This window comes from Dipodomys merriami, unplaced genomic scaffold (assembly GCF_024711535.1).
Source record: "Dipodomys merriami isolate MVZ:Mamm:240054 unplaced genomic scaffold, mDipMer1.0.p SCAF_28, whole genome shotgun sequence".
Lineage (NCBI taxonomy): Eukaryota > Metazoa > Chordata > Mammalia > Rodentia > Heteromyidae > Dipodomys > Dipodomys merriami.
In genome coordinates this window covers 8,192,700-8,220,053 of record NW_027204270.1, presented here as the reverse complement: position 1 = coordinate 8,220,053, position 27,354 = coordinate 8,192,700, and the positions used below count along the sequence as shown (strand labels likewise).

Genomic DNA, 27,354 nt, shown 5'->3' with positions numbered 1-27,354 from the left:
TCCAGCCCGCCAGGGGGTGAGACTTCTGGGACCAGAAGGAAGGCCCACGTCAGGCTAACTTCAAGCCTGGCTCTCACCCCCCCATCCCCCTTCCTTCCTTCTCCTTTCCCCCTTTTCTCCCTCCCCCCAGCTCCCTAGCAGACTCCTCTGCTGCTCACTCTTCCAGTTAAGATGGCTGCACCGATGGGGCCCCAGCCCACAGGCTGGTGTGAGCAAGGGGGGAGCCAGCTGCCTTGCATATCTCCTAGTGGAAAGACAGTTCTGCAGCCCTTATCAGGTCATTTACTGACCCCAGCAGGCAAAAGGTTAGGATGGACTTTGCAGGGTTGAGCAAAAAGACACTGCTAAGCCAAGGGGTCAGCAGAACTTCCTCTGGAGACTCTTCTGGAAGATTGAAGGGCACCATGGTCAGGAATGGAGAAAAAGGCCAGGTCATAGTCCTGTGGCCTTCTCCAGTAGGCACTGGTAAATGGGCACACCAGGCTGATGCTTCAGGCCCACTCTAATTGGGGTGGGTGTCCCCAGGTCCTCTTAGCGCTCCCATGGCTGGCACACCATGGTCTCTCTGTGGGCCCATGGCCAGTCCCCACAGGGCACCCGGCCAGCATGGCCACAGAGGGCAGCCTGACTTTCAGGCCAGACCTGGCCGGCCCCGCCCCGAGCTCCACCCCCAGGCCTCTGGTCTCAGTCCACAGAGTCGGGCCCACCCTGCATGGAGGCCGCAGGACCAGGTCAGGGCAGAGGGCACAGGCTTGGCATGGGCTAGGGATACTCTGTGCCCTCCAAGGGCTCCCAGACACCGCCTTGGCTGCTAGTGCACACGTGTGCGCATGTATGCATGTCTGCTTGTGCGTGTGTGTGCGTGTGTGTGTGTGTGTGTGTGTGTGTGTGTGTGTGTGTGTGTGTGTGTGTGTGTGTTTTCCTGTCAGGAGCCCAGAAGTGAGACTGATAATATAACAAAACCCTTCCCACAAGCTAAGATCTTCTGCACAAACCTGTGTGCGGGGTAGGGACTGTAACTGCTCCCATTTTCTTTCTTAGGTCTTTATTTTGGTCAGTTGTGGGGCTTGAACTCAGGGCCTGGGCGCTGTCCCTGAGCTCTTCTGCTCAAGGCTAGCGCTCTACCGCTTGAGCCACAGCACCACTTCCAGTTTTCTGGTGGTTCATTGGAGATAAGAGTCTCACAGACTTTCCTGCCAAGGCTGGCTTTGAACTGCGATCCTCAGATCTCAGCCTCCTGAGTAGCTAGGATTACAGGCGTGAGCCACCGGCACCCGGCTTTTTCATAATTTTTATCAGTGTGCATTGGGCTTCGGGTGACATGGCCACGCGGGCTGATGTGCTCCAATCAACCTCCCCAACCCCCAGTCCATTCCCCCTTGGGAAAACGATCTCAACAGCTTTCCCCATTCTATTTTCAGACATGCAAATGGACCACTGGGCTGCATTTTCCCCCTCCACCCTCCCCTCTCTCTGCTCGCCCCCACCCCCACCCCGGCCTGGCATTATTACTCTTTCGTTAGTGTGTATTCGTTGCACCAGACTTTCTCTGTCGCTTTCCTCTCCCCTCCACCAGTCGGCTTTCTCTGAGCCTCTTGTGTCATCTTCATGCACAGTGTGGCAATGTATTTCACCATTCCTCACCCTCCCTCTTTCCTTCTCCCTTTCCCTTCCTCCCATCCTCCAATGAAATCCCATTGTTAAAATCATACTGCGTGTGCCTGATAAATAGATATTGACACGTGCACACATCGGCATATACACATGCATGTTCTGATACGTGTGGACCTGTGCAGGTGTGTGTGCTCCTTTGGTCTAGCTTCTACCTGAGAGTGAAAACGTATTTGGCTTTCTGAGGTTAGCTTGTCTCTGTCAGTCTGACAGTTCCAGTACCGTCCATTTTCCTGTCCGTGGCGGGATTTCATTGCTCTTCACGGCTGCGTGATATTTCTCGGTGTGCGCTGTGCACGGTCTCTTCTTTCTCCTTTCTCATCTGCTCTCAGACACCTCTGCTGATTTCGTGGTTCAGCTCTTGTAAACAGTGTTGCAATAAATGGACACACTGGTGTCTTTCTTGTATGGTCACTCTTCTTTTGAAATATGCCCAGCTCATAAGGTAGATCTGTGTGTGTGTGTGTGTGTGTGGCGCACACCTGTGCAAGTACTAGAGCTTGAACTCAGGGCCTCAGCTCTCCTTCAATTCTTTGGCTAATTGGACAGAAGAGTCTCACAGCTTTGTCTGTGCTAGCTGGCTTCAAATCTAGATCCTCAGCTCTCAGCCTCCCCAGTGGCTAGGATTATAGATGTGAGCTATTTCTAATTATGGAGGCATTCCCTACTGATGGTGGGTGCACTAATTTACATTTCCACTCAGTGGATGAGTTCCTTTTCCCCCCAATCCTCTACGGCTCCCAAGTCATAGATAAGAAAACTGTGGTTCAGAGAGGTCAAATACATGCATGAGGCCACTCGGTACTGGCAGTCTCAGGATTTGTGCGCAGCTGGCTGTCTGGCTCCTGAGAAGGAAGTTTGCTGTGTCTAGGCGCAGGGTCTAGACCGCGAGGCTGAACCTGGACAGGAGCAGGTGAGGAAGGTTTCTGTGGGGAACCCAAGAGAGTCTGGCACAGGTAGGACGCTGGTGTGGGTGGGGAGCCCAGCTGAGCTCGACTGGACTGGAAGCCAGGGAAAGGTTACTACAAGGGTACACAACCAGCCCAGGTTAGCAGAAGCAGGCTGGGGCATCCCAATGGAATTCTCCAATCAGGGGAGTGAAGGTCACTTTCTGCCGAGCTGGTACTAAGGAAAAACCCCGCCTGGCCCAGCCTGGCCTTTCCAGGATGTGCTGACCCAGCCACTTCCTGCTGTAAGGCCTCACTTCCTGAGTTCCCCCCCCACCACACACACACACACACACACACACACACACACACACACACACACACACACACACACACACACACACATACACACACACACACACACACACACACACATACACACACACACACACACACACACACACACACACACACACACACACACACACACACACACACACACACACACACAGCCCAGGCCCTAGGTCTGCCAGCTTGATACCAGTCAGCCACAACAGCTGACCTTCCCGCTGGCAGAGATTAAACCGATTGCTAATTACTGACCTGTGGGGGACTCACCTGGGCACAGCTCGCCACGCTCTCAGAACAAACACAAGACTTCATTCGCTGCTGGTCTCGCTGGGACTCAGCTTCCCGGGCAGAGCCCTGTGCACACAGCTTCCTGACTGCTCACGGAGGTAGGCCGGGGATGCTGAAAGAGTTGCTCTGTTGAAAGTTTATCTTCCTCTCAAAAAAAAAAAAAAAACAATGAGCTGAATTCTCACCTCTGTAGTCAGTGCCCAGGGGCCCATGCAGCCACTCCCTGGCTGTGCTGCTCTGGTGATTTCCTCCTCCTCTGACCGCCCCCCCCCCCACACACACACAGCAGGTACTTCAGGGTGAGAGGTCTGGAGTTTAGAAATGGCAGGCAAAGCCAGGTGTGGTGGTACATGCTTATAGTCCCAGTACTCAAGAGGCTGAGGCAGGAAGATCATGAATTCCAAGACAGCCTAGGCTATACAGGAAGACAACTCAGTCTCAGAAAAACTAGAGGGAGACATGATGGGGAGAAGGAGAGAGATACAGACATATAGACTGACAGACAGGAAAAGAAGACATACATTGAGTTAGTGACCCCAACACACAAAAAAGATACATGATGGGGCGGGGGAGAAGTGTACAGCGGGAGACAGACAGGAGAAGAAGATATACATCGAGTTAGTGACCCCAAAACAGCATTTCTTACTTTTTTGGGGGGGGTCCAGTTGTGGGGCCTGAACTCTGGGCCTGGGCACTGTCCCTCAGCTCTTCAGCTCAAGGCTAGCCCTCTATCACTTGAGCCACAGCACCACTTCCGGCTTTTTTCTTTTTGCTTATGTGGTGCTGAGGAATCGAACCCAGGGCCTCATGCATGCAAGGCAAGCGCTCTACCACTGAGCCACCTTCCCAGGCCCCAACACAGCATTTCTAAACATGGAAACCACCCCATGAAGGTTCCAATAGAGCATGTCCCAAATGTCTAAGTCAACATGGAACGAGGTGTCATTTGGCTGATGCCAGTGATCAGAGCTGAGATCTAGAGGTTCCATAGTTCAAGGCCAGCCCAAAGCAAAAAGTTCCCTAGACTCCCATCTCTAGCATAACCAGCCAAAAGCTGAACTGGAGGCAGGACTCCAGGGGTAGAGCTCCAACCAACCATGAGCGAGCAAGCAAGCAAGCTGGCGAGCTAAACTCGAACTTGAAGACTGCAGACACAGATAAAATTTTGGAGCCTTTAAGGGCCTTCAGGCAAGGAAGCCGGAGGCTCTCTGAGCCCCTGGGGGCTCAGACTCTGCCCCCAGGGCTCCTACTTTCTGCCCTGGCTTTTGCTGTCCTCCGGGCCTGTGGCTCGGTGGAGGAACGCTCACCCCGCATGCAAAGGCCCTGGGTTCCATCCCAGACCTGGGGAGCCAGAGTAGGAGCAGGTATGCAGAATGCCCACTGAGTCCACGTCCGTGTGTGCCGGTGTGTTTTGTTCTGCGGCCTGGGAAGCGGGGAAAGCCCACGGGCTACAGAAGGTCCCTCTGGGTGTGGCTGAGCTGTGGCTCTGCGTCCTCCGCTTAATTCCCTATCCTGGAACTCTTGGTAGTTTTGCAACAAAGAGCCCCCGACTTTGAGTGTCTGGTCCTGACTCAGCATCAGACAGCATGGCTTGTTCATCTGAGAGAAAAAAAAACCACAGCCCTGTTCTCTTTGCATTCCCCGAGGGATGGGACCTCCAGAATTCTAACTGGTATGGTTTCAAATGACAGTCTTTTTGTGTGTGTGGGGGGGGGGGGGGGGGGGGCGGGGTCATGGGGCTTGAACTCAGAGCCTGGGCGCTGTCCCTCAGCTCTTCAGCTCAAAGCTAGAGCTCTACCACTTGAGCCACAGCGCCACTTCCGGCTTTTTCTGCTGAGGAATTGAACCCAGGGCCTCATGTGTTCGAGGCAAGCGCTCTACCATTGAGCCACCTTCCCAGCCCTAGTTTGTTTTTGTACAGACAACTTTCCAGGGTGTGAGAGGGGGGGATATGCGTTGCCTGCCTGCATTCCAGGGGTGCTGGTGACAACTCTGGGGTGACTTTGGGGCTCCCTACTCCCTCATACATAATGTCAGGATAGTCGTAGTGGGGTTCAACTAAGGAAGTCCGTGTGTGGGGGGACCCAGGCAGGGGCCCAGCTCCTCACAGCGAACACAGAGGTCAAGTTTGGGGTGGGGATGCGGGGCAGAAAACCTCCTGGGGTTCTCTGAGCTGCTCCCAATTCTCCAGCCCCAGCGCCTGAAGCTTCTGAGCGGACTTTGCCACTCCCGGAGCGTTGCTGTGCACTTTTGACCTTCCCCATGGCAGCCCTGAGAGGCCAAGTGACTCATCTGAAAGCTGCCCAGCGAAAATCAGACCCAACCCGGCTGCTTTCCACGTGGCCGAGGCCAGGCCTGGAGTGGGGGGTCTAGGCCAGAGCTTCTCTAAGTCTCCCTGGAATAATCCGGCCTGCCAGATTATCCAGAGGGGGAGGGGGAGCGGGGAGAAGGGTGTGCACCCCAGCTTTGACGCCTCAAACCACCAGGAGGGTCTTGGCACCTGACATCATCCGCCATTGGAGTGCTCAGAGCTGACCCAGAACTGACCCAGTGCTGGGGTTTGGAGGCCCCATGGGGAGGCAGAGGCCGGAGTCCCCGGCAGGGAGGCCAAGGGCAGAGAGGGTGGAAGCCGCCAGCCTCTTGGCACACTGGGAAGGAGACTGGCCTTCCTGCTGGGCTGGTGCCCATGGGCGGGCAGGAGGGAGGAGGGAGGCGGCATTCACCAGGCCACCAGTCCTGTCCCAGGCACAGCGCCCCCCCCACTGCTGGCACCCGATGTCACCTGCATCTGTTTACCATGGGTCTGGGCACCGCCCACCCAAGCATAGCACACCCTCACCCTTCCCCGGCTGCCCCTCCCACCCCACCCTGACCCCAGAGCCACTCATCCCTTCCAACCCCCCCATCTCCCATCCTTTTCCAGCTAAGGGGGACCCTGGCCCCTCCCCCCTGGCCCACTTTCAGAAGGGCCCCCTGGAGGGCTGCCAGGCCCTGCTAAGCTCCACGTGGCTCCCACGGCCACCCTCGGGTCATATGAGCCCGCCGGCCTCGTGCTCGCCCCACGTAGAGCCAGCCGGGCCTGGCTGGAGCTGCCGCTCTGTTATTGGAAAGGGTTGGCTGCCAGCGAGGCGGGCATCTGGCCTGGTGTCCTCTTCCTGCAAATCAGCCTGGCCCCGGCGCAGCCTCCCCCGCCCTCCCTGTCCCTCTGGGAGTCAAAGACCTCCCCCACCCCCACCCCCAGACATAAGTCCTGACCCTCCTCTTCCCCAGATACCCAGGATGGCCCCAAAGAGGGAGGCTCTGGCTTGGGACGCCCTCCATGGCTCAGGCACGGTCACCATGGCTCAGGGTCAGACAGCTCAGGTGTGATGTCACATGGGTATCACACTGGTATCACACTGGCTCCAGTTCACACAGCTCCCCCCCCCACCTCCCCGCCCGGGGCCTTACTTAAGTTTTATTGGTAAAGACCTTTCTTTTTTCCAAATCAAGTCACAGGCCCAGATTTCTAGAAGTTAGGACATGGATGTACATTCTTAGGGTCACAAATTACCCCCATTCCACCAGCCCCTGCACACTGGTGAGGACTAAATTCAAGTACCAAGGGCAAAGAAGATCTTGCTACCCTGCAAGAAGGTAGTTGTCAGATGACTGCTGAGACTATGTCCGCCCTCTCCTGGGCACAGACTTGCTGAGCACCATGGACACGTGTCTTAGTCCTTTCCCTGGATGGGGGCAAGGCCCGGAAGTGTGTGGACTTTGAAAACGGGGCTTCCGGGGGGAAAAGTGGCAGGGGCTAGCAAGTCTGTGTAGGAAGTGGTTTGAGGGGTGCCTGGTCCCCAGAAATCCACTCGGAAGGTTGACTTTGAGGACCAGCAGGGCCGGTGGGCTTGCTGGCTGTGCCCTGGGTGATGGGCCTGTCCAGCAATGAGAGGAGGCTACAGAGATTCCACGGGAAAGGGGCTCCAACATTGTCAGACATGGTCACGCTGCACGGCCCGGAATCCACCAGAAGCCGCAGCTTCAGACTGCTGTTATTATTCTTTGTAGAAAGGACAGCTAGAGGCTAACCAATGTACTCGCTAAAGGCTGGATACTCCAGACACGATTCTAAGGGGGTGTGTGTGCGTGCGTGTGCGTGTGCATGTGTGTGTGTGTGTTGCAGCTTAAACTCCTGGCCTTGAGCTCTTGTTTGCTTTTCTGCTTCAGACTGGTGCTCTACCTCTTGAGCCACATCTCCTTTTCCACTTTTTTTTGCTGGTTAATTGGAGAGAAGAGTCTTCCCAGGCTGGCTTTGAACCATGATCCTCAGACCTCAGCCTCCTGAGTAGCTAGGATTACAGGCCTGAGCCACTGGCACCCGGCTGTATCTCATTTGCAAGAGGTGCCATTCCCCTACTTCCATTGCCCTGGGCCCGCCCTCAGGTACACAGTCACCCAGCTCTGTCCTAGACTGATCTAACTGGGCCACAGACTAAGTTTCACCTGCTCACTCCTCTCCCCCACTGCCCCCCTCCTGGTGATGGGGGCACAGAAGCAACTGCACCCCCCCCATCCACCCCGCCCCCCAGCCTGCCATGCTTTTGGGTCCCTGGTGGGGAACCCCTTCCTTCTGCACAATCAAGGCCCTGAGCCACGAGCTGGCCTGCCCTAGACCTGCCGGGCGGCCGCCCCAGACCCGCAGCTCAGCCCCATAGTCCAGACATGGCGGCAAGGAAAGCAAGGCTGGAGCACCCATGTCCCTCACACAGATTTTGCTAGAAGCCTCTGGAGCCCAGTGACATGTGACAGACATTCGTTGTGCTTTTCCTCTGTGCCTGGCCCATGGATGTGAGAGACCACTGAGATTTCCCAGAAGATGTCAGGGCTCACCAGGAAGGGGCGGGGACAGCTGGCACTGACAGGCACACACCAGGTGTCAGGTTGGCAGTAGGGGTGCGATTCACTGGACACCTAGCCTTATCTGTACCCCTCAATCCTACACACACACACACACACACACACACACACACACAGGTCTTAACTATGGAAGGAGAAAACACATCTGTGCCTTGTGACAGATGTTTGCTGCTGTGCACTCTCAGAGAGAGAGGATGGAAGGAGACACCTAGGAAGGTTCAGGAGGGTGGGGACATTTCCATAGGGTTCTGCAGGATGCCTAGAAGTCAGCCGATCCCCTTGGTGTTTCACACAGAAGTGTGAACAGGCCGTCCACCTTATAGAGAATAAGAACCCCGCAGGGGCGCCACCCAGGGGCAGCCCTGCCCAGCTGAGCTGCCAGTGCTTACCTAACCCGCTGACAGCAAGATCTACAGGGAAGGTTTTGCTGCTTCCAGCCTGTACAACACTTTTTGCATGGGACACTATTCACCGTCCACAGACAGACATCGAGAACCAGGCCTGAATGACAGGACCCCTTCCCCCTGGGACTGTCACCAGAGGGGAAAGGGCAGGGGCTGACCTTTGCCCCAGAGGAGGGCGGCAGGTCAGGAGGCATCCAGCCACCAAGCTCCTGATCTTATAAACCCAGTTTAGGAGTCAGTCCTGAGGTTCTGGCCCTCCCAGCCGCTCCCTGTCACAGGAGTGAGTTAAGAGAGGCCCAGCTGGCTCCCTGGGCTCTGCCCCACATCCCTGCATGCCCCCCCCCCACCCTCTCTGGTACTTGGCAAGGCGCTTAACCTGTCAGCATCTCCGCAAGGGGCTCTGCTTCCCAGGGAGGGAGGGGGAGTGGGCGGAGCCACCCTCCAGCGAGCCCCGGGCCCCTCCTGTGCCCTGGCCATCCATCACCATGGAAACAGCGCATCCCACAAGGGTTCCAGGCCCAGGTTCTAGGACCCAAGAAACACAGCACACCAGACACGCAGACAAGCACACCCAGACTCACATGGAAATAAGACACTCAGACTGGGCGCCGGTGGTTCACACCTGTCACCCTGGCTATTCAGGAAACTGACATCAGAGCATCACATACCACACCAACCTGGGTAGGGAAGTCTATGAGATTCTCATCTCCAGTGAACCTCTAAAAAACCAGAAGGCGAGCCTGGCACCGGTGGCTCACGCCTGTCATCCTAGCTACTCAGGAGGCTGAGATCTGAGGATCGTGGTTCAAAGCCAGCCCGGGCTGGAAAGTCCATGAGACTCTTATCTCCAACAAACCGCCAGAAAGCTGGAAGTGATACTGTGGCTTAAGTGGTAGAGCGCTTACCTTGAGCTGAAGAGCTGAGGGACAGTCCCCAGGCCCTGAGTTCAAGACCCAGTACCAGCACCAAAAAGAAAAAAAAACAAACAGATACACAGAGTCTTGCGGACACATAGACACAGCCAGGCCTGCGAGCACCAGCCCGGACTCCCTTTTGCCCGATGCTGAAGCCCTGTCCCCTGGCAGATCTCCAGCCACTGTGCCAGCCTCCCCATAGCCAGGTCAGGAAGAGGCTCTGCGGCACCCCTGCGCCCTGTACCCCACCTCCTGGCCTACACAGACCCCACGGGAAGGACTGTGACACTACCAGGCCCCCAGGGGCCTCCCGGCCTGGGGTGGGGGGGGGGGGGGTCGGGCAGAAAGGCTGGGATGGCACCAGGGGGAGGTGGAGCCAGCCCACAAGGGACAGCCTCAACAGATCCCCAGAGAACACCTGAGCTTCAGGGCCCTGAATTCCCCGCCTGTTCTCAAGAGAGAGAGTGGGCCTCTGCCTCCATTTCCTCTGGCACAGCCCCGCCCTGTGGTGCTCTAACCCTGCCAACTTCCTGACTGCAGGCTTTCGGGACAGACCCCGGGTTCCATGAGGCCCTGGTTCTCTATCCCCCCAAGACCCAGCAAGAGTTCTTTCATCTGGGACCGCAGAGCCCCCAGTTCCCTTCCGATGGAACCCAGTGCCTCCCTGCTCCCACCGTGACAGGAGCCATCGGGACCCCAAGGGGCCATCAGTTGTCCTGGCCAGCTGTGCCTGACCTTCCAGAAACACTCCTCAGCCTTAGCTTCTCTGCTGACGACCACAATTTATTTTTTGTCGGTCCTGGGACTTGAACTCTGGGCCCGGGCGCTGTCCCTCAGCTCTTCAGCTCAAGGCTAGCACTCTACCACTTGAGCTACAGCACCATTTCCAGTTTTCTCTTGGTTTATTGGAGATAAGTTTTACGGACTTTATTTGCCCAGGCTGGCTTTGAACTGCAATGCTCAGATCTCAGCCTCCTGAGTAGCGAGGATTACAGGCGTGAGCCACCGGCACCCGGCGACCACAGTTCTTAAGATCCCCAAAGATCTGCCTTAACCACACTCAGGGAAGTAGGCAAGCTCCACCCCCCCATTGCCCACTGAGCCACAAGTGACCAGAGCAGGAAAAGGAAGCTAGGATTCCCTGTACCTCAGGCTGACTTGCTCAGAAATGGGTGGGATAAAGGATGGTAAATGGATGGATGGATGGATGGATGGATAGATGGATGGATGGGTGGCTGAGTAGATGGAGTAATATGGGACAATAAAATGAAAGATGTCAGTGACAGGTCTGGGAGAGTTTAGGGTACTTACACCAAATTTCATTCCTGGATAATTTTTATTCTTCATTAACTGAGCCCCCCACCGCACCCCCGCCCCCAGCCTGTGCTGGACAAACCCATCTAAGTGTTTTAGCCCAACCATCAAGAGCACCTAGAGCCTGTCTGATCGCAGTCTCTCTGCCCTGGATGGATGTTTGTGGTCATGGGACAAGGGTAAGACCCTCCTTTGTAGAAACCTTTCCTGGGTTTCAGGCAGACAGAGTGGAGGCTCTCAGACCAGTTTTAGGGATCAAGAGAACATTCTGATTTTCTCTCTCTAAAAAAAACTCTTTAAAGTTAAAAAAACAAAACAAATTTTAAAACCTCAAATCCAAGCCAAGTGCCAGAGGCTCATGCCTAAAATCCTAGATATTTGGAAAGCTGAGATCAGAAGGGTCACAGTCTGAGAACAGACTAGACAGAACAGTTTACCAGACCCCTTCTCAGAGGGTAGCTGAGTGTGGTTGGCAGGCTGTCATCCTAAAATAGGAGGATTACAGTCCAGAAAGTCAGGCCTTATCACACAAAAAAAAGACGCAGGGACATGACTCAAGTTGATAGCACCTGCTGAGCAAGCATGAACGCCTGAGTTCAAAGCCAGTATCACCAAAAAAAGAGAGAACCCCTTCAGTTGATCAGAGGCCACAGAATCCTCCCTCTGAGTTGTCTGAGTGCAACTTCTGAGATTTCAAACAAAGAGAAACTGATCATTCACAACCTGTCATCTAGTCGTCTAGGTGAGTTTTTGCTCTACCGTGAAAAGAACCAAGAAGAGTCTACTCGCATGCAACCAGGGCTACCATGTGTAAGCCTGCAGTTTGGAAACTTCCCTTCCATTATTTTTGGTTTTGCCTTTTATTTTATTTATTAATTTTTGCCAGTACCAGACATTGAACTCAGGGCCTTGCACTGGATGACTTACTTAGTTGGCATTCTACCACTTGAGCCACAACTCTAGCTCATCTTTTAGCTGGTTAGTTGGAGATGGCCGTCTCAGAGACTGTTCTGCCAGGGCTAGCCTCAAACCTCAATCCTCCAGATCTCAGCCTCCAGAGGAGCTAGAATGAGAAGCGAGAGCCACACTGCACCTGGCTCATTTTGTTTTCGTTGGGGTAAACCCCAACAGCCCCCAGCACCCACTTTTCTGTCTGTCCCTAGGGCTGTTGACCCCCTTAACTCCTGTGGGGCCAAGCGTGTCCTCCTTTAGAAGGACAGGGCTTCCCTTTCCAGCGTTCGTGGGCTGTCCATTCATAAATTTGCTCAGCCCTTTGGTGCCCACCAGTCACCTCCTGTGATTACCTGTCCAGTGGGGGTGTGGTTCCTTCTAGATCCTTCTTCCATCCTCCCTTCCACCCTTCCTGACAACTGAGGTGAAGAATCTCAGCTCCAGACCTCGCTAGTTGAGGAGGTGAGCTCCTTCCTAACAGAACATTCTGGAACGTCTTACAGAACAAGCTCCACTATGCTACTGCTTCCTGTGAGAGTAGCAGGTGCTGTCCCTTCACGAGCTCCCGGGTTCATTTGCGTTCATGTGTTAAATGACTGCATTTCTGGTAGCAATTTTGCATCTCTCTGGCTGGCTTCTTAACCACTGGTTATGGGTTATTATTCTCTCCTAGATTGTTCTCTGGGGCCGGACAGAGAAGTGTCTGAGGGAGACGACGGAGGAGGTTCGGCAGATGGGCACCGAGTGCCACTACTTCATCTGTGACGTGGGCAATCGAGAGGAGGTGTACCAGACGGCCAAGGCTGTCCGGGAGAAGGTAGGTGCTGGGACGCCCATCCTCTGCGCTCAGGGGGGCACTGGCAAGGGGAAATGCTCACAGACCCGAAGCTTAGGGCAGACCAGCTGGTCCAGGGAACCTTCTGGAACATTCCCCATGAAACAGGTTCAAGTTACTTGGGAGGGGAGCGGAGATGACTTTGCAACAGGAATATAATAATAATCACAATTAATAATAATCTTTGTGGTCCTCTTGGAAACAATGAACGATGACATTGAACCATTTTTTATTTGGGAGAGCGCTTGCACCTGCTAGGCAAGTGCTCTACCACAGGAGCCTCACCTCTACCTCCACCCCTTGGAAGTTTAGACCCCGGGGCTTTGCTTTCTCCCCATGAGCATCAGTGGCAAATGTCCCACTGCCTTCTGGGAAAATCCTTATCCTGAGTCCAGCCATCTATGTGGGCTGAGAGTACCTGTGAACTCCCAGAGAGGAAAATACACTTGATTCAAATCTGTGTGCATTTGTGTACACGCATGCATGTGTGCATGGGTATTGCTCACATGTAATTGTGCATGTGTGTGTATATGCGTATGTGTACATGTGCACCTGGGTCCTGGGGCTTGAACTTAGGACCTGAGCACTGTCCCTGAGCTATTTTTGCTCAGGGCTGGCCCTCTACACCTTGAGCCACAGCTCCACTTCCCACTTTCTGGTGGTTAACTCCAGACAAGAGTCCCATGAACTTTCCTGCCTGGCCTGGCTGCAAACTATGATCTTTAAAATCTCAGCTTCTGACCGCGAGTCTCTGGCACCAGGCCGGTTAAAATGTCTTGATTCATGATCATCACCTCAGTTGCTCTGCATATGCCGCGCTCCAGGCATACAGGTGCCATGATGATGTCTAGTCCTCGGGCACCAGTGGCTGTCACTAATGCCACTGATAATCCCAGGGTGAGGCTCAGAGGAGCCACGCAGCTTCCTAAGGCCACGTGACGGCCCGCTGTGGAGTCGGGTTGGGTCTGTCCGGGTGGCAGCCACCGAGGCTGACCGCCGTCGTGGCCCTGGGCCCGGTCCTGCCCACAGGTGGGAGACATCACCATCCTGGTGAACAACGCCGCCGTGGTCCACGGGAAGAGCCTGATGGACAGCGACGACGATGCCCTCCTCAAGTCCCAGCACATCAACACTCTGGGCCAGTTTTGGGTAAGGCCCAGAGCATGATGGGATCTGGGGGGGCGGAGGGGGAGTGGGGCCAGGACACTGGGGTCCAGGCCAGAATGACTGGCCTGAGGAGAGCCATCGGCCTTTCTGATCTCCATGTCCAGCCCTTGGCTGCTCCCCGCCCAACCCCCGCAGGAGAGCTCGGTCCCGGGTGGAGCTGTGGGTCAGCTGGGATGGAGGGATTCAGAATCTGCCTCTGCTCCGTGCTGACCCTGTCCCCTGTCTCCCCCGCCAGACCACCAAGGCCTTCCTGCCGCGCATGCTGGAGCTGCAGAACGGCCACATCGTGTGCCTCAATTCCGTGCTGGCGCTGTCCGCCATCCCCGGCGCCATCGACTACTGCACATCGAAGGCCTCGGCCTTTGCCTTCATGGAGAGCCTGACCCTGGGGCTGCTGGACTGTCCGGGCGTCAACGCCACCACCGTGCTGCCCTTCCACACCAGCACCGAGATGTTCCAGGGCATGAGGGTCAGGTCAGCCACCTCCCCCGAGCCTGTCCACCCAGTCCACTGCAGGCCTCCGCCTCGGCCTCGGGCTCTGGGAGCTGCTCCTCCATCTGCAGGGCGCTGGGATACTCCAGCAGCGTAGGGTCCTGATTCTCAGAGCTTGTCCAGAGCCCCGGGGCTGAGCGCGTGCAGTGGAATGCTACATGGAGACACAAAGAAAACAGAGTAGTAAACATGAGCTGCCTGGTGACTCAGAAGCATGGCGGTGAGTGAAAGCAACAGGACCCTTTGCCTGATTCCATGTGTGTGGAATTCTAGAAGGTGCAAGACTGGCCTATGCTTCTAGGAACAGACCAGGGGGATAGCCCTGAGGGAAAGGGATAGAGGTAAAGAAGGGAGCCCCAGGGAACTTTCTGGGCTTTGGGGGCGGGGGGGTGTATGTGTCTCTGTCTGTCTGTCTGTCCATCTGTCCTGAGGCTTGAATTACAGCCTATGCACTGTCCCTGAGCTTTTTTTTTCTCAAGGCTAGCATTCTACCACTTGAGCCACAGCTCCACTTCTGGGTTATGGGCTGGAGCCACCAGTGCCCTGCGCTTTGTGGGCTTTTAGAAAGTCCCCCCCCGCCCCCACTCCTGGTTTGCATTAATCAAGTGGCGTGCCTTTGATTGTATATTCATCATAGGCGGATGTAAAGGGACTGGAGAGGCCCAGCTGTCCCTCCCCCCAGCCCCTGCAGACCAATGCCAGCAAGGGAGCGTGTGCTTGGGAACCAGGCTCCCCTGTCACTGGGTGACATCAGGTCTGAGGAGTTGCTGCCTTAGCTTCATAGCCATCTTGCTACTTACCAAGAGCTCAGCAAATGGCACGATAATGGTGGACCATTGTTTAGGGACATCAGATTACCCGATAACAAAAACCAGGGATTACCCACACACACCTTCCCCCGTGTGTGCTGTACCACCATCCAGCGGTCTGCCTTCTGATGACACGCTTCAGCATCTTCCAGAAGCGAGGATTGGGACTTGTGGGTGCGGCTTAGTAGAGAAGCCCTGGCCCAGCAGGCCCAAAGCCCTGGGTGCCATCCTTAGCATTCAAAAGAAATAAGCAAGTGGCATGAAGACAGGGAGGAGATGCTTCAGCCACGTAGGAATCACTCGGCGTGCCTGAGCGGCTCGTGAGTGACAGGGGCAGTGTAGTTTGGCTCATCACGGAATGGAAATGCCTGGTTTTGAGTCACACCTCAGCTACTCTGCAGCTGTGGAACTTTGGGCTTGTTTGGTTGCCTCAAAGCATTTCATTTCATTTTATTTCTTGCTTGTCTGTAAAATGATGGAAATAATATTTGCTTCATAGGATCACTGGGCAAATTAGAAGCCATCCATGTAAAGCCCCTAGGGCAAAGCCCAGCGTAGAGTAGTAGCTGCTCAGTAAAGAGCTGCTGGGCCAGTTATGTTTTTTACTAACAATAAATACCTTCAGCCTGGCACTGGTGGCTTACACTAGTAATTCTAGCTACTTGGGAGACTGAGAATATTTTGCCTGTGGTTTGAGGCCAGCCCCAGGACCTCCCCCCCCCCCCAAAAAAAAAAGTCCACAAGACTTCATTTCAACCCATAGCTGGGTAGAGTGGCACATACCTGTCATTCCTAACTTTGTAAGAGGCTGAGTTTGAGAAGACTGTAATTCCAGGCTACTCTGAGCAAGAAAAGCCTAGGGTAGTGTGCATCCCAGCTACGGGCTAGAGAGTGAAAATAGGAGGATCGTAGTCCAGGTATACACCTGAGCAGGAAGTGAGACCCTAACTCAAAAATAAGCAGCACCCCAAAACAGGGTCCAGGGAGGTGGGGAGTCAAGGGGTGACTCAGCAGTAGAGTATCTGATGCCTAGCAAGCACAAGGCCCTGAGTGCAAACTCCAGGACTGCCAAAAAAAAAAAAAAAAATGAAAGAGAGGAAGGGAAAGCGAAGGAGGGAAAGGGAGGGAAGGAAGGAGGGAGGAAGGAAGGAAGGAAGGAAGGAAGGAAGGAAGGAAGGAAGGAAGGAAGGAAGGAAGGAAGGAAGGAAATTGCTTCATCAACATGCCTGCTACTAGCTTTTCTAGTAGATCAGCTCTCCAAGAGTTTGCAAACACATCATCACACGTTCCGTTATTTAGAAGAACGCTATATTCGTGACTTAATGACCCATGAAAGAATTTGGTTTTCCCCTTGAGAACTCAGGTTCTTCTCTTTGCATCTAAGTATATAAGAGGTGTCCAGTAAATGCATGTTGGCGGTCTGGGGGCAAACTATCATTTAACTGGGTGCTCTAGGAATGGGGAGGAGGGATGCATCCGCAGCCTTCGCGTCTGTATGAGCGTGTCTGCTTCTCCTTCTGCCATTTTTCCTCTCTACTTGAAAAACGTAATCCCAGCACTCAGGAGCCTGAGGCAGGAGGATCACAATTTAGAAGCCATCCTGGGCAACACAGTAAGACCCGGCCTCAGCAACAATTCAAGCTCCCCCTCCCCCAAGTCATTTTTCCTTACTGGTTTGGCATATGAGCACAAATGTTCTGAGGTAGAATCCCAGTTCTGTGTGACTTTGGGCAAGTGACTTGACTTTTCTGTGCCTGGCTCTCCTAATTTATCCAAGGGGATTCCTATTTTGTTGGTGGCACTAGTGTTTGTCAGTCCTATTTATTGGTATATTGTATTCCAGCCACACCACGCTGCACAGGGGCCTTGGGCTGCTCTGGCGGAGCTCTGAGCCCTGATTTCCTGATCCAGAAACAGAGGCTCAGGGAGCAGTAATGGGCCGAGGCCACACGGCTGAGCAGGCTTTTTACCGTGCTGTGCTCACCAGAGTTCATAGCTGGGCCCATTCCCTGTGGGCCTGCTTCCCATCCTGTCCACCATAGGGGAAAAAAAATCCCACCAGCAGATGCTTGAGATTGCTCCGCCGGTCCAGCAGGGGTCTCACCAGGAAGATTCCCCCCGGAGTGGAGTCTGTCCACTCTGTCCTCACCCCTCCCAGAGGCAGGGCTGGCTGCCGGTGGAGGCTGAGGAGTCCAGACCAGCCTCCGTGGAGTCTGCCCCTTCTAGAATGCCAAGCTGGCATTTTAGAACGTGCCGTTGACACTGTAACAGGAGAAAGCGCAGGGAGGGAGCCTGGGATCCCGGAACCTGCCTGTTGCTCAGCAGACCCAAGGACTCAACGCCCTTAATCTTCCTGGTGCCACAGGGAGATGTGAGCTCTTTGTGGCGTGGAGGTCAGAGCCAGCAGTGCCTTACGCCCAGGAAGATGGGAAAAACAAAAGCCTGGACCTTGTACAAGCCTAGTTCACCCTAGGTCCCAGGCCTGGTCTTTAGGGTGCATCACCAAGGTACAGCTGTAGGATCAGAGGCTTCTGCGTAGGCATGACCACCTCCCTGATGTCTGTTGTTCCATCATTCATTCATTCATTCATTCATTCATTTGGAAATCCCTTAGGATGAATGCTACACATGTTTGAATGATCAATAAATCAGTGAATGAATGAATGAATGAATGCCAGGCAGGTATCTCCAGCAGAGCACTTGCCTCCAGACAAGAACAAGACATGCTGAGAGAAGTTGCTTGGTGTTCATATTCAGCATGTTATTTGTTTAGCATCTGCTAAGTGCTGCATACTGCTAGAACCAAGCCTCTGCCCCTGTGGGATTCACAGTCTGATGGAGGACACCAGCCATTAATAAAGACACAAGCAGCCAGGCACTGGTGGCTCACACCTTGTAATTCTAGCTACTCAGAAGTCTGAGATCTGAGGATCACAGTTAAAAGCCAGCCTGGGCAGCAAATTCTGTGAGACTCTTATCTCCAATTAACCACCAAAAGAAAGAATGGCGGGGGGAAGAAATGGCACTGGGTTCAAGTGGTAGAGCACTGGTCTTGAGCAAAAAAGCTAGACAGTGCCCAAGTCCTAAGTTCAAGCCCCAGTACTAGCAAGCACACAAAAGGGGGCGGGCATTTTAAACATGATAGAGTTAAAGCCCATAGCTGTCATTTGGCTCTCCATAGACCAGAGGCTGCTCAAGGTTGAATGGGATTGGAGGAGCCGGGAGTGAGCCAGCCTGCAGAGAAGGGCTGAGTGGTGCTGCTGGAGCAGAAGGAAGGGAAGGGGAGGTCAGAGTGTGAGGCGGGGCGGGGCCTGGACTGCAGAGCTCCAGGAGCACCTGGAGGACTCTGGAAATGGTGCAGAGGAGGATGAGTTCCTTGATTTTCTTGGGGACCCCCTGCTAGCTGGGAGGCCCCCACTCGCATGCCTTGGGAATTCCGGGAGGTCAAGGACGAGAGAGAGAAATCCACAGCTTCGAGGCCCTCACCCAGCAGAGGACAGAGAGGCCCAGACGTGGAGGCCACACCGAGGCCCCTGGCAGGAGTGCAGGCCTCTACAAGGGAGACCTCCTGTGTCTGCCTGCCTTCAGGTTTCCCAACCTCTTTCCCCCGTTGAAGCCGGAGACCGTGGCCCGGAGGACAGTGGAAGCTGTGCAGCTAAACCAGGCCCTCCTCCTGCTCCCGTGGACAATGAATATCCTCATTATCTTGAAAAGGTATGAGGCTGTGGGAGGAACCTAGGCTGGGCTCCCGCCAAACCTTACCCCTTCCCCTGGTGGTCCCTGGTGGGGAAGAGGCATCCAGCTGGAAATGTGCATATGGGCTCGATTAGTCATGTCTGCCATGGGCAGGGGAATGAGAGGATGCTATCTTGAGCATAGGACAGTGGTTCTCTAACTTGGTCTCAGAAACCTGTAAGTCTAGAAATCATTGAGGAACCACTGTTCACTGGGTTAGAAATTAAAACAGAAAAAGAATGGATACAGTATGTGTTCTGTTAAGTTAATATAAATGTGGACAAGCACTGATGACTCACACCTGTAATACTAGCTACTCAGAACGTTGAGACTTGAAACCAGTGCAGGCCAAAAGTCCATGAGACTCCCAATTAATCTGCAAAAAAAAAAAAAAAAGCTGGAAGTGGAGTGTGCTTCAAATGGTAGAGTGCCATTCTTGAGTAAAGAAAGCTAACGGACAGTGTGAGCTCCAATACTAACACACACAAAGAAAATAAATAGGTTATTTGAGGGTTGGGGGAGGGGTGGGTTCTTGTTTGTTTATTTATTTTTTGTTTATTTTATTAATTTTTGCCGGTCGTGGGGCCTAAACTCTGGGCCTGGATGCTGTCCCTCAGCTCTTCAGCTCAAGGCGAGCGCTCTACCACTTGAGCCACAGTGCCACTTCCAGCTTTTTCCCCCCCTGCATATGTGGTGCTGAGGAATCGAACCCAGGGCCTCAGGCATGCAAGGCAAGCGCTCTACCACTGAGCCACCTTCCCAGCCCCTCTTGTTAGTTCTTTTTTAGTTGTTTTTCTTTTCCTGAGATACAACCTTGCTGTGTAGCCAAGGCTCACCTTGAACTCAGGATCTACCTGTTTCAGCCTTGGCAAGTGCAGGGGTTACAGGGATGTGCCAGGGCCCGGTCCATTACTACGTTCATGTGACAAATGGTAGATGTTCTACAAAAAATAACAACTCTTCAGGAGCGATGACGTTTCACAACTAGATTCTCCTGTTGTTGTTTTTTTTCCTTTTTTGCCAGTCCTGAGGCTTGAACTCAGGGCCTGGGCACTGTCCCTGAGATTCTTTTTTTTTTTTTTTTTTGTCGGTCGTGGGGCTTGAACTCTGGGCCTGGGCGCTGTCCCTCCTCAGCTCTTCAGCTCCAGGCGAGCGCTCTACCACTTGAGCTACAGCACCACTTCCGGTTTTCTGGTGGTTTATTGGAGATAGGAGTCTCACGGTCTCTCCTGACCGGGCTGGCTTTGAACCGCGATCCTCAGATCTCAGCCTCCTGAGTAGCTAGGATTACAGGCGTGAGCCACCAGCGCCCGGCTCCTGAGATTCTTTTGCTCAAGGCTAGCACACTACCCCTTGAGCCATAGCACCACTTCCAGTTTTTTCTGTTTATGTGGAATTGAACCCAGGGCTTCATGCTCACTAAGCAAGCACTCTACCACTGAGCCACATTGCAGCCTAGATTCTCATCTTATTCTCTTGTGATATTCCATGTCACCAAAGTCTCTGGAAAACTCCACTGTGCACTCCTGACAGAGTGGGACCCATAAGGCCACGTGATGCCTTCCTTTTTTATTATTATAAAAATCACCTGACCTCAGAGTCCCCTGAGGAGATCTCAGGCACCCCCAGGGCTCCCAGGCCGCACTTGGAGCACCCCTGTCTGATGGAGAATTCGCGATGCTCCCAGCCCTCGGCACATTTAGTCTTAGTGAGGAGCCCAGGGGTCTTGATGCCAAAGGTTCAGAATTCACCGGAACTTCATAGACCACCTCCCAACTGTCTCCTATCCCCAGAATTTTCCCAGTGTCAGGTTCCTATAGAATGTTCCAGATCTTCCTCAGCCCCTGAGTGAAGGGGGCTGGGACACGTGGCCGCCCCCATGCAGCACCCATGGTCTCCTCAGCCCAGCAGGGACAGCTTCCTCCCCGAGCCAGGAGTCCGGCCCCTCCCACCCCGGAGACCTCCGTTAGCAGGGACAGCCCCGCCCCCCGCTGTGTGACACGGAAGGAGCTGGGGTATGGCCGCCCCCCCCCAACCCTCCTGACCATCTTCGCCTACCCTCCCCAGCATTCTCCCACAGGCCGCATTGGAGGAGATCCACAGATTTTCAGGAACCTACACCTGCATGAATACTTTCAAGGGGCGAACATAGAGACCGGAAGCAGAGACTTGCTCAAGGAGTCACGGACCTAAGGGGCCAAGGCACCCCAGGCACACACCCGGGCACCTGTCCGCTGGCACATTTCTGCAAGGGGTGAGCGGAGCTGCTCAAGGAAGAATCTGGCAGCTCCCCAGATCAGCCCCAGGACCTTTGCACAGGACGGATGGGTGTTAGCCCCCTCTCTCCTCATGAGGAGACAAGAAGCCAGCCAGCAGCCACCTTGACACTTTGGTATATTTCTAATTCTATAGAGTTTATTGTTAAACGGCTTCTCAAACCTAACCAGCCTCAGCAGTGTGCATAGACATTTCCAGAAGGGTCTGCTTCCAGGAGTTCTGTCTTCCCCCACCGCCCACCTCCCCCCCCCCAGCCCACTCAGTCTCAGCTTGCACAAACTGGTCGAACGGCAGGAATGAAAAATAAAAAGAAAGATGGCTTTTATGAGTTCCTTTGTTCAAATCCTTAGAGGGCAATTGGGAGGGAGCAAGTCACCACCACAAAGCAGCGTCCTTTGAGAGAGATCCGTCAGCCCGGGACACCCAGCCGCCTGGAGGAGAAGCAAGCCCCGCCCAGCCCGGAGGCCGAGGTCCAAAGCCAGAGCCAAGGCCTGAGGGCAGAAGGAGACGCCTGGCTCCTTCCTAGCTTGGCCAAGTCCCTTCCCAACACACCTGGCGTCTCTGAAAATAGCCCAGAAGTTTGCTCCCCAGGTCCTGCATCGGCACCTCGGGGTGAGCAGAGCCGGTGCACACGCGCATGCGTCTGCAAAGCCCACACTTGGAAAACACCAGTGCAAGATGCGAATTATCAGGTGGAGAGGGGCTCCGGAGCCCCAGGACACAGGGACACCTCATTGAAACGAGGTTCTGAGAGGCCCCAAGCCCAGGAGTCCCAAGGCCGGTCCAGCCACTGACCCCCAGACGTCAAATAAAAAACAGGGTGCAGGGCAGAGGACAGAGAGTGGAGATGGCTTTACTCCACAGCACGGGGAGACGTGCTTCAGGGCATCTTGAGTCTTCCAGGGTGCAGGGAAAAACTGGGGGGGGCAAAGGAGGAGGAGGGAGGTCTGCAGAGTTACAATAGCCCCAGGTCACAGGTGAGGCCAGGGTGACCTTGAGCTCAGCCTTTGTCCTTGGAGGAGTTCGGGAGAATTCTCACTTTTTTTTTTCTTTTAAGGTCAGTCGTAGGGCTTGAACTCTGGGCCTGGGCGCTGTCCCTCAGCTCTTCAGCTTCAAGCTCTACTGCTTGAGCCACAGCACCGCTTCCAGTTTTCTGAGTTCTTCATTGGAGATAAGAGTCTCATGGACTTTCCTGCCCAGACTGGCTTGGAACTGTGATCCTCAGATCTCAGCCTCCTGAGTAGCTAGGATTATAGGCATGAGCACCAGTGCCCAGCTTCTTCTCACTTTCTTAACTGGAACAGAACAGGAACAAGGTATCCCTGAGTTTTTGGCTGTTTGCAGCCGGTGTGGGTGGTGTGCCTGCACCCCACATGCTCACTGTAGACCCCGTCTTTCCTGGAGCCCACGGCCATGGCAGAGAATCGCTCAGATCAAAGAGCACAGAGTGGAAGTTGAGCTCATTCACGGGGCCCAGCCAAGGCCTCTTTTAAGCTGTCTCTCCAGGCAGTGGTATGGGGTGCTATGTTCCCGTACCCCCAATCGGCCTCAGGAGCTGGGGAGGCTGGAGTGGCAGGAAGAAGTGACACAGGCTGGGCCGCTGGCGGAGATGCCCCGTGATCTCTGCTGCTGCTCTGCCGTGGCACGAGGTCCAGCAGACCTTGGCCTGGGCCGGTAGGGATGGGGGTACAATGTGGCCGCCGGTGGGTTGGCCTCTGCCCTCGTGGCTTTTGCAGACATGAGGCTTCCTTTAGGAGACGAGTCTGCCACACCTGGTCACTCATCAGTGACCACCCAAAGACTTCAAGGACCCCAAAGCTGGGATGTATTCACCAAGATGTGACACCCACATCTCCAAATCTCCACAGCTTCCCGTAGTGGTTTCTGTCTTTATGACCAGGACGGCTCCAGAGGTAACCACCTGGCTAGCCTGGCACTGCCTGGCAACAAATGATGTCATTTTTGCTCTCCCCTGATTGGCCAGCACTGCCCACATGCTCCAGCAAGCCCACCAGGGGATATAGGAGGACAGTATAGCGTTATGGAGAAAAGCAGATGCGAGATGGCAGGGACACGGTGGCTTTGGGGAACAGGATCGTGATGTCGGGGAGGGCTGTGAAGGGCCAGCTGCCTGCCCTTACCCCAAAGCTTCCTTTCGGATGAGCTCAGGGAAGCGGATGCAGCCTCCAAGCCAGACCAGGTCCAGGTCCAGAATCTGAGCTGTGCTTTGCCTGACGGGCAAGACCCTGCCTTACAGCGCCAGACAGTGACGAGGGACGTCACCAGGACCCGCTTGTCACCCTCCTTGTAGTCCCCGAGGACATGAGTCACCAAAGCAGGAGACCTTACTCCCAAAGTTTCCTCCAGGAGCGTCTGCACGGCCCTGGTGTGCCTGGACAAGGTGGCTGTGTCCCCAGAGCAGGAACCTGTCTGTCACGGGATCTGTCACGGGCACCGTGGGGTTGGCACCTCTCGGCTCACCGAGGGGCTGAGGAGGAGCTCTCTGCTGTGTCTGACCCTCTCCAAGAAGCCAGGAGCCGTGTTTCTGTGCTCATAGTCGGATCTTGCTGGGGATGGAACCCAGGGCCCTGTGCGGGCAAGGCCAGCGTCCACCACGCCTGCTCTGCTCACGCTCAGCCCTGCCAGCTGGACGCCTGGGCTTTCCATGACATTGGACTTGGCCTGTGGGCCAGGAATGCATCCAGGCTCCCTGGGGAACAGCCCCGCGGCCCTCGTGGGGCCTGGGGAGCACAAAGTGTCATCTTGGCTGCGGTGAGACCTCTCCGTTTCCCACCACCCTGGGGGCTTCTCCTATTGGCAGGACAAGGCCTGGCCCCACCCCCATCCCTCCCCCCAGGCCAGGAGCTTTCAATCTTTTCCTGGATCTTTTCCCAGAGGAACCAGGGGAACAGGCCTTGGGTAGATTCCCAGGAGGCTGAGTTCTGGTCCCTCTCTGGGATGGGTTGGCTGCCTGGAGGGCCCAGGGAGTGACAGTGCCCAGCTAATTCTGTCCCTTCGCTTGGCGGGAGCAAAGGAAAGTGACAAGGCCAACCCCACAGGAAGACCAGGGGCCTGGGAAACAACCCGGCCGCCATGCTTGAAGTTCCTCCCCATTCCCAAAAAAAAAAACAGATTTTGGGGTGGGCGCCCAGCCCAGGGAGGCGCCAGACCTAAGCTCCATCCCGGCCCGTGCCAGGGGACCAGGCTTTCTGGCTTGGCCAGTGGTCAGGAATAGAAGGAAGCCTGTGGCTACTGCCACACTTCCCTCCTCCCCTGGTGGTGGGGGGGGAGGGAGGGCAGGGGCGGGGAGACACTGAGAAGCTGATTCTCTTCTTCAAGGGTGCAGCTGATGTTTGGGAGGGACCAGGATGACAGGAAGCTCCCAGGGTGACCGCAGCTCCCCCTCCATTACCCCCCCCCACCCTCAACACAGAGCCCCAGTCAATGGGAGAGAGAAGCATTCTCTGTCCTGGATGGGGACACCAAAGAAAGGCACCAGGTCACAAGGCAATGAGCCGCAGGGGGAGGGGGGACCCCTCCCCCTCCCCCGCTCCTCCCCCCCCCTGGCCTGTACACTCAGATGCTCAGGCAAGGCCCCCCTGCCCCGTGCAGGCTGCTGCCCCCTCTGGGGACACACTGAGCTCTGGCCCTGAGGCTTTCCACGTCCACCGACTGTGTCCCTTCAACCTGGAACTCCTCAGTTCCCATCTGCTCGGCCATCACCACCTGACCACATTGGGCCTGGCTTGCTGTCCCTCAGCAGGGTCTTTTGTTTGGTGGGGGGTAGGGTAACTGGGATTTGAATTCAGGGCTTTACACTCTTACTTGGCTTTTCAAAACATAATGATTTTATTTATTTATTTATTTATACGCCAAGTTCCCCATGCAGGAGAGTGCCTTTTGATTGCTATATAATCTCCCACAGCCTGAGCAGAATACAATTTGCCTGTTCATCTTAAAAAATAAAAATATTTAGCCGTCCTGGGATTCGAACTCAGGGCCTTGCACTTGCGAGGCAGATGCTCCACCACCTGAGCCCGGCCATCCCCTCAAGCCCTGCATTCCTCCTCGTTGATGGGCACTTGGGAGTCAGTAGGAGTCCCCTGCTTGGTCTGGCTGACTGAACCAGACACTCTATGAGGGCGGGGGGGGGGCAGGGGAGCAGGACCCCATGAGCAGAGTCCATAGCCCAGAACGCGTGGTGGACATCTGACGTCTGAAGGACAGAGCTGGGCAGCCGACCTGAGCTTTGCCTCCTGGGCACCCCTCCCCCACAGCCACCTCTGCCCCACGACCTCTCTCCTTCCAGACACACAGTAACGACCAGTCTGTCAGGGAACGCTCCAGGCACCCTGCACGTCCTCCTCCCAGGCCCTGGTGACATCTCAGATGGGCGATTGTCTGCCGGGACTGGCAGTGCCCTGGTCTTCACTCTCCTCACTCTGCTTCCCAACTGCAGGGACCAAAGAAGTTTCTAGACCTTGCCAGATGTTCCCAAAGGAGCTAAGTTACCCAGCGGGGAGTCCTTGTTCGGAACTCTGTGGGAGTCACCACCGTGGGCTAAGGAGACAGGCCCAGCGTGCTTCGGTGGCCTGTCCAGGGGCGGCGGCAGCGGGGCTGGCATGTGGACCTTGTGCCCGGGGGCTGCGACCTCTCAGTCCTCCACAGAGAGAGGGCGTGGGGCGCACCACCCGCCCCGGGTGTGGGTCCCCTGCATGTCCCTGTCTTTGGACTTGGCCTGGTGAGTGATACCCAAATGGTGCAGAATTGTCTGGCCCTCCCTCCCTGCCCTTCCCATGCCATCCATTGTTCCAGGGTCAAAGGCAAAGGAGGCGGGTCCTGGGAGGGGCCATGGGCGGGGCTTGTTCCTTGGGGGGTCAGCTTAGGAGGTGTGGGGCCTGCCTGGGGTCCACCAGCCTCTGCAGGCAGGAATGTGAGGTCCACACGAGCATGCGGTGCCTGGGCCTGGGCTTCTTGCTGAAGGCAGGTGGGTGGGGCTTGGCTCAGCTGGGCAGGCCAGCCAGGCCTGGCATGGCTGCCATCCACACTGGGCTGTGGACGCCAATCACACTGGGTCAGATGACAAGGAGCATAGGAGAATGGAGGGGTCTGGAGTCTGGGGCCAGCCATTTCCGGCTGAGAGGTCTGCATCCTGGCTCAGGGGTACTTTCCGCTCAACCTTAACTCAAACGTAACCTCTCCGAGCCTCAGTTTCCTCACTTGCAGCACATGGGACCAGTAGCCCTGTCCACTGCAACAGAACTGGTTATGAAAGCCAAAGGAGCATATACCTAGTAAATTAATGCATGGGAGCAAATCAGTCCAGTTCCATTTTATCTTATAACAAAGCCAGACACTGGTGGCTCACATCTGGAATACTAGCTACAGAAGAGGCTGAGATTTGAGGATCAGGGTTCAAAGCCAGCAAGAAAATTCCTGAGACTCTTATCTCCAGTTAACCAGGCAAAAGGCCAGAAATGGAGCTGTGGCTCAAGCGGTGAAAAAGCTAAAGAAGAACTCCCTGACCCTGAGTTCGAGCCCCAATACCGGCACCAAAATAAAAGTACAATGAAAGTAATCAATCACTGTGGGCTCCGTGTATGATAAATCCTCAGCGATATACATTTAGTTAGGAAACATCTCCCAATGCTTTATAGAAAACTGAGCCAGAGAATGACAAGGGGTTTTTCCCAAGTTCACAGCTGGGAACTGGGAGTGCTGGGATTTAAGCCCCACAGTCCAGTTGAGAGCTTCTGGCTTTGAATCCTTAGGTCTTTGGCCTCTTGAGTACAAAGTCTGAGAGTGCAGATCTGGCGCCTGCCCCAATTCACCAGCATCTCACCAGGTGGACCAAGGTAGGGCCACTTCCGGTGGGCTTCTGGAGCCTTTGTGTGCCTAGACAGGAGTCTCATTGAGAGCTTGCTGTCTCTTAGAGGTGGACATGGGTGGGTCCCAAGTTCTATTCCTTTCATAGTCCAGACCTTCCTCAGACCCCCCACCCCGTCTCTCCCCCCCCCCCATCCCCTCTCCTTAGGACAAATAACTCCTTCATACCAATTCCTGGAGCCATTTAAATGTGCCAGGTTTACTGAGGGACAATGAAGTTCCAGGAAGTGCATTGGTGGCCAGTCAGTCACTCGGTGTGCAGGTAGTGGCCACTAGGCAGGAGTTTGCCAGCCCAGCCTGGAGCCCTGGGCATGGGCAGCCAGCCGACCCTCCCTGACACCACAAGGGGCTTGGCCAGTTCCTTTGCCGAAATCCCTAAGTCACTCAGGAAAACGACACAGGACCTGGGAGTCCAGCTGCTCAGATGCCACGGGGTGCAGCCAGGCCACGGCGTCCAAGTCCTGCTACAGGCCG

The 27,354-nt window shown here is 55.0% G+C and overlaps 1 protein-coding gene across 1 annotated transcript in view; it reads left to right on the top strand.

Moving 5' to 3' along the window:
• Dhrs3 (dehydrogenase/reductase 3) overlaps window positions 1–21,308 on the top strand; it is a 31,549-nt gene extending 10,241 nt beyond the window's left edge. Inside the window, exons 3-7 of the mRNA XM_070037413.1 lie at window positions 12,353–12,496; window positions 13,544–13,663; window positions 13,917–14,155; window positions 18,571–18,696; window positions 20,785–21,308. Of these exons, the coding sequence (XP_069893514.1) occupies window positions 12,353–12,496; window positions 13,544–13,663; window positions 13,917–14,155; window positions 18,571–18,696; window positions 20,785–20,869 (714 nt within the window). The 3' untranslated portion in view covers window positions 20,870–21,308. The remainder of the gene's footprint in view (window positions 1–12,352; window positions 12,497–13,543; window positions 13,664–13,916; window positions 14,156–18,570; window positions 18,697–20,784) is intronic.
• Window positions 21,309–27,354: the final 6,046 nt, after the last annotated feature.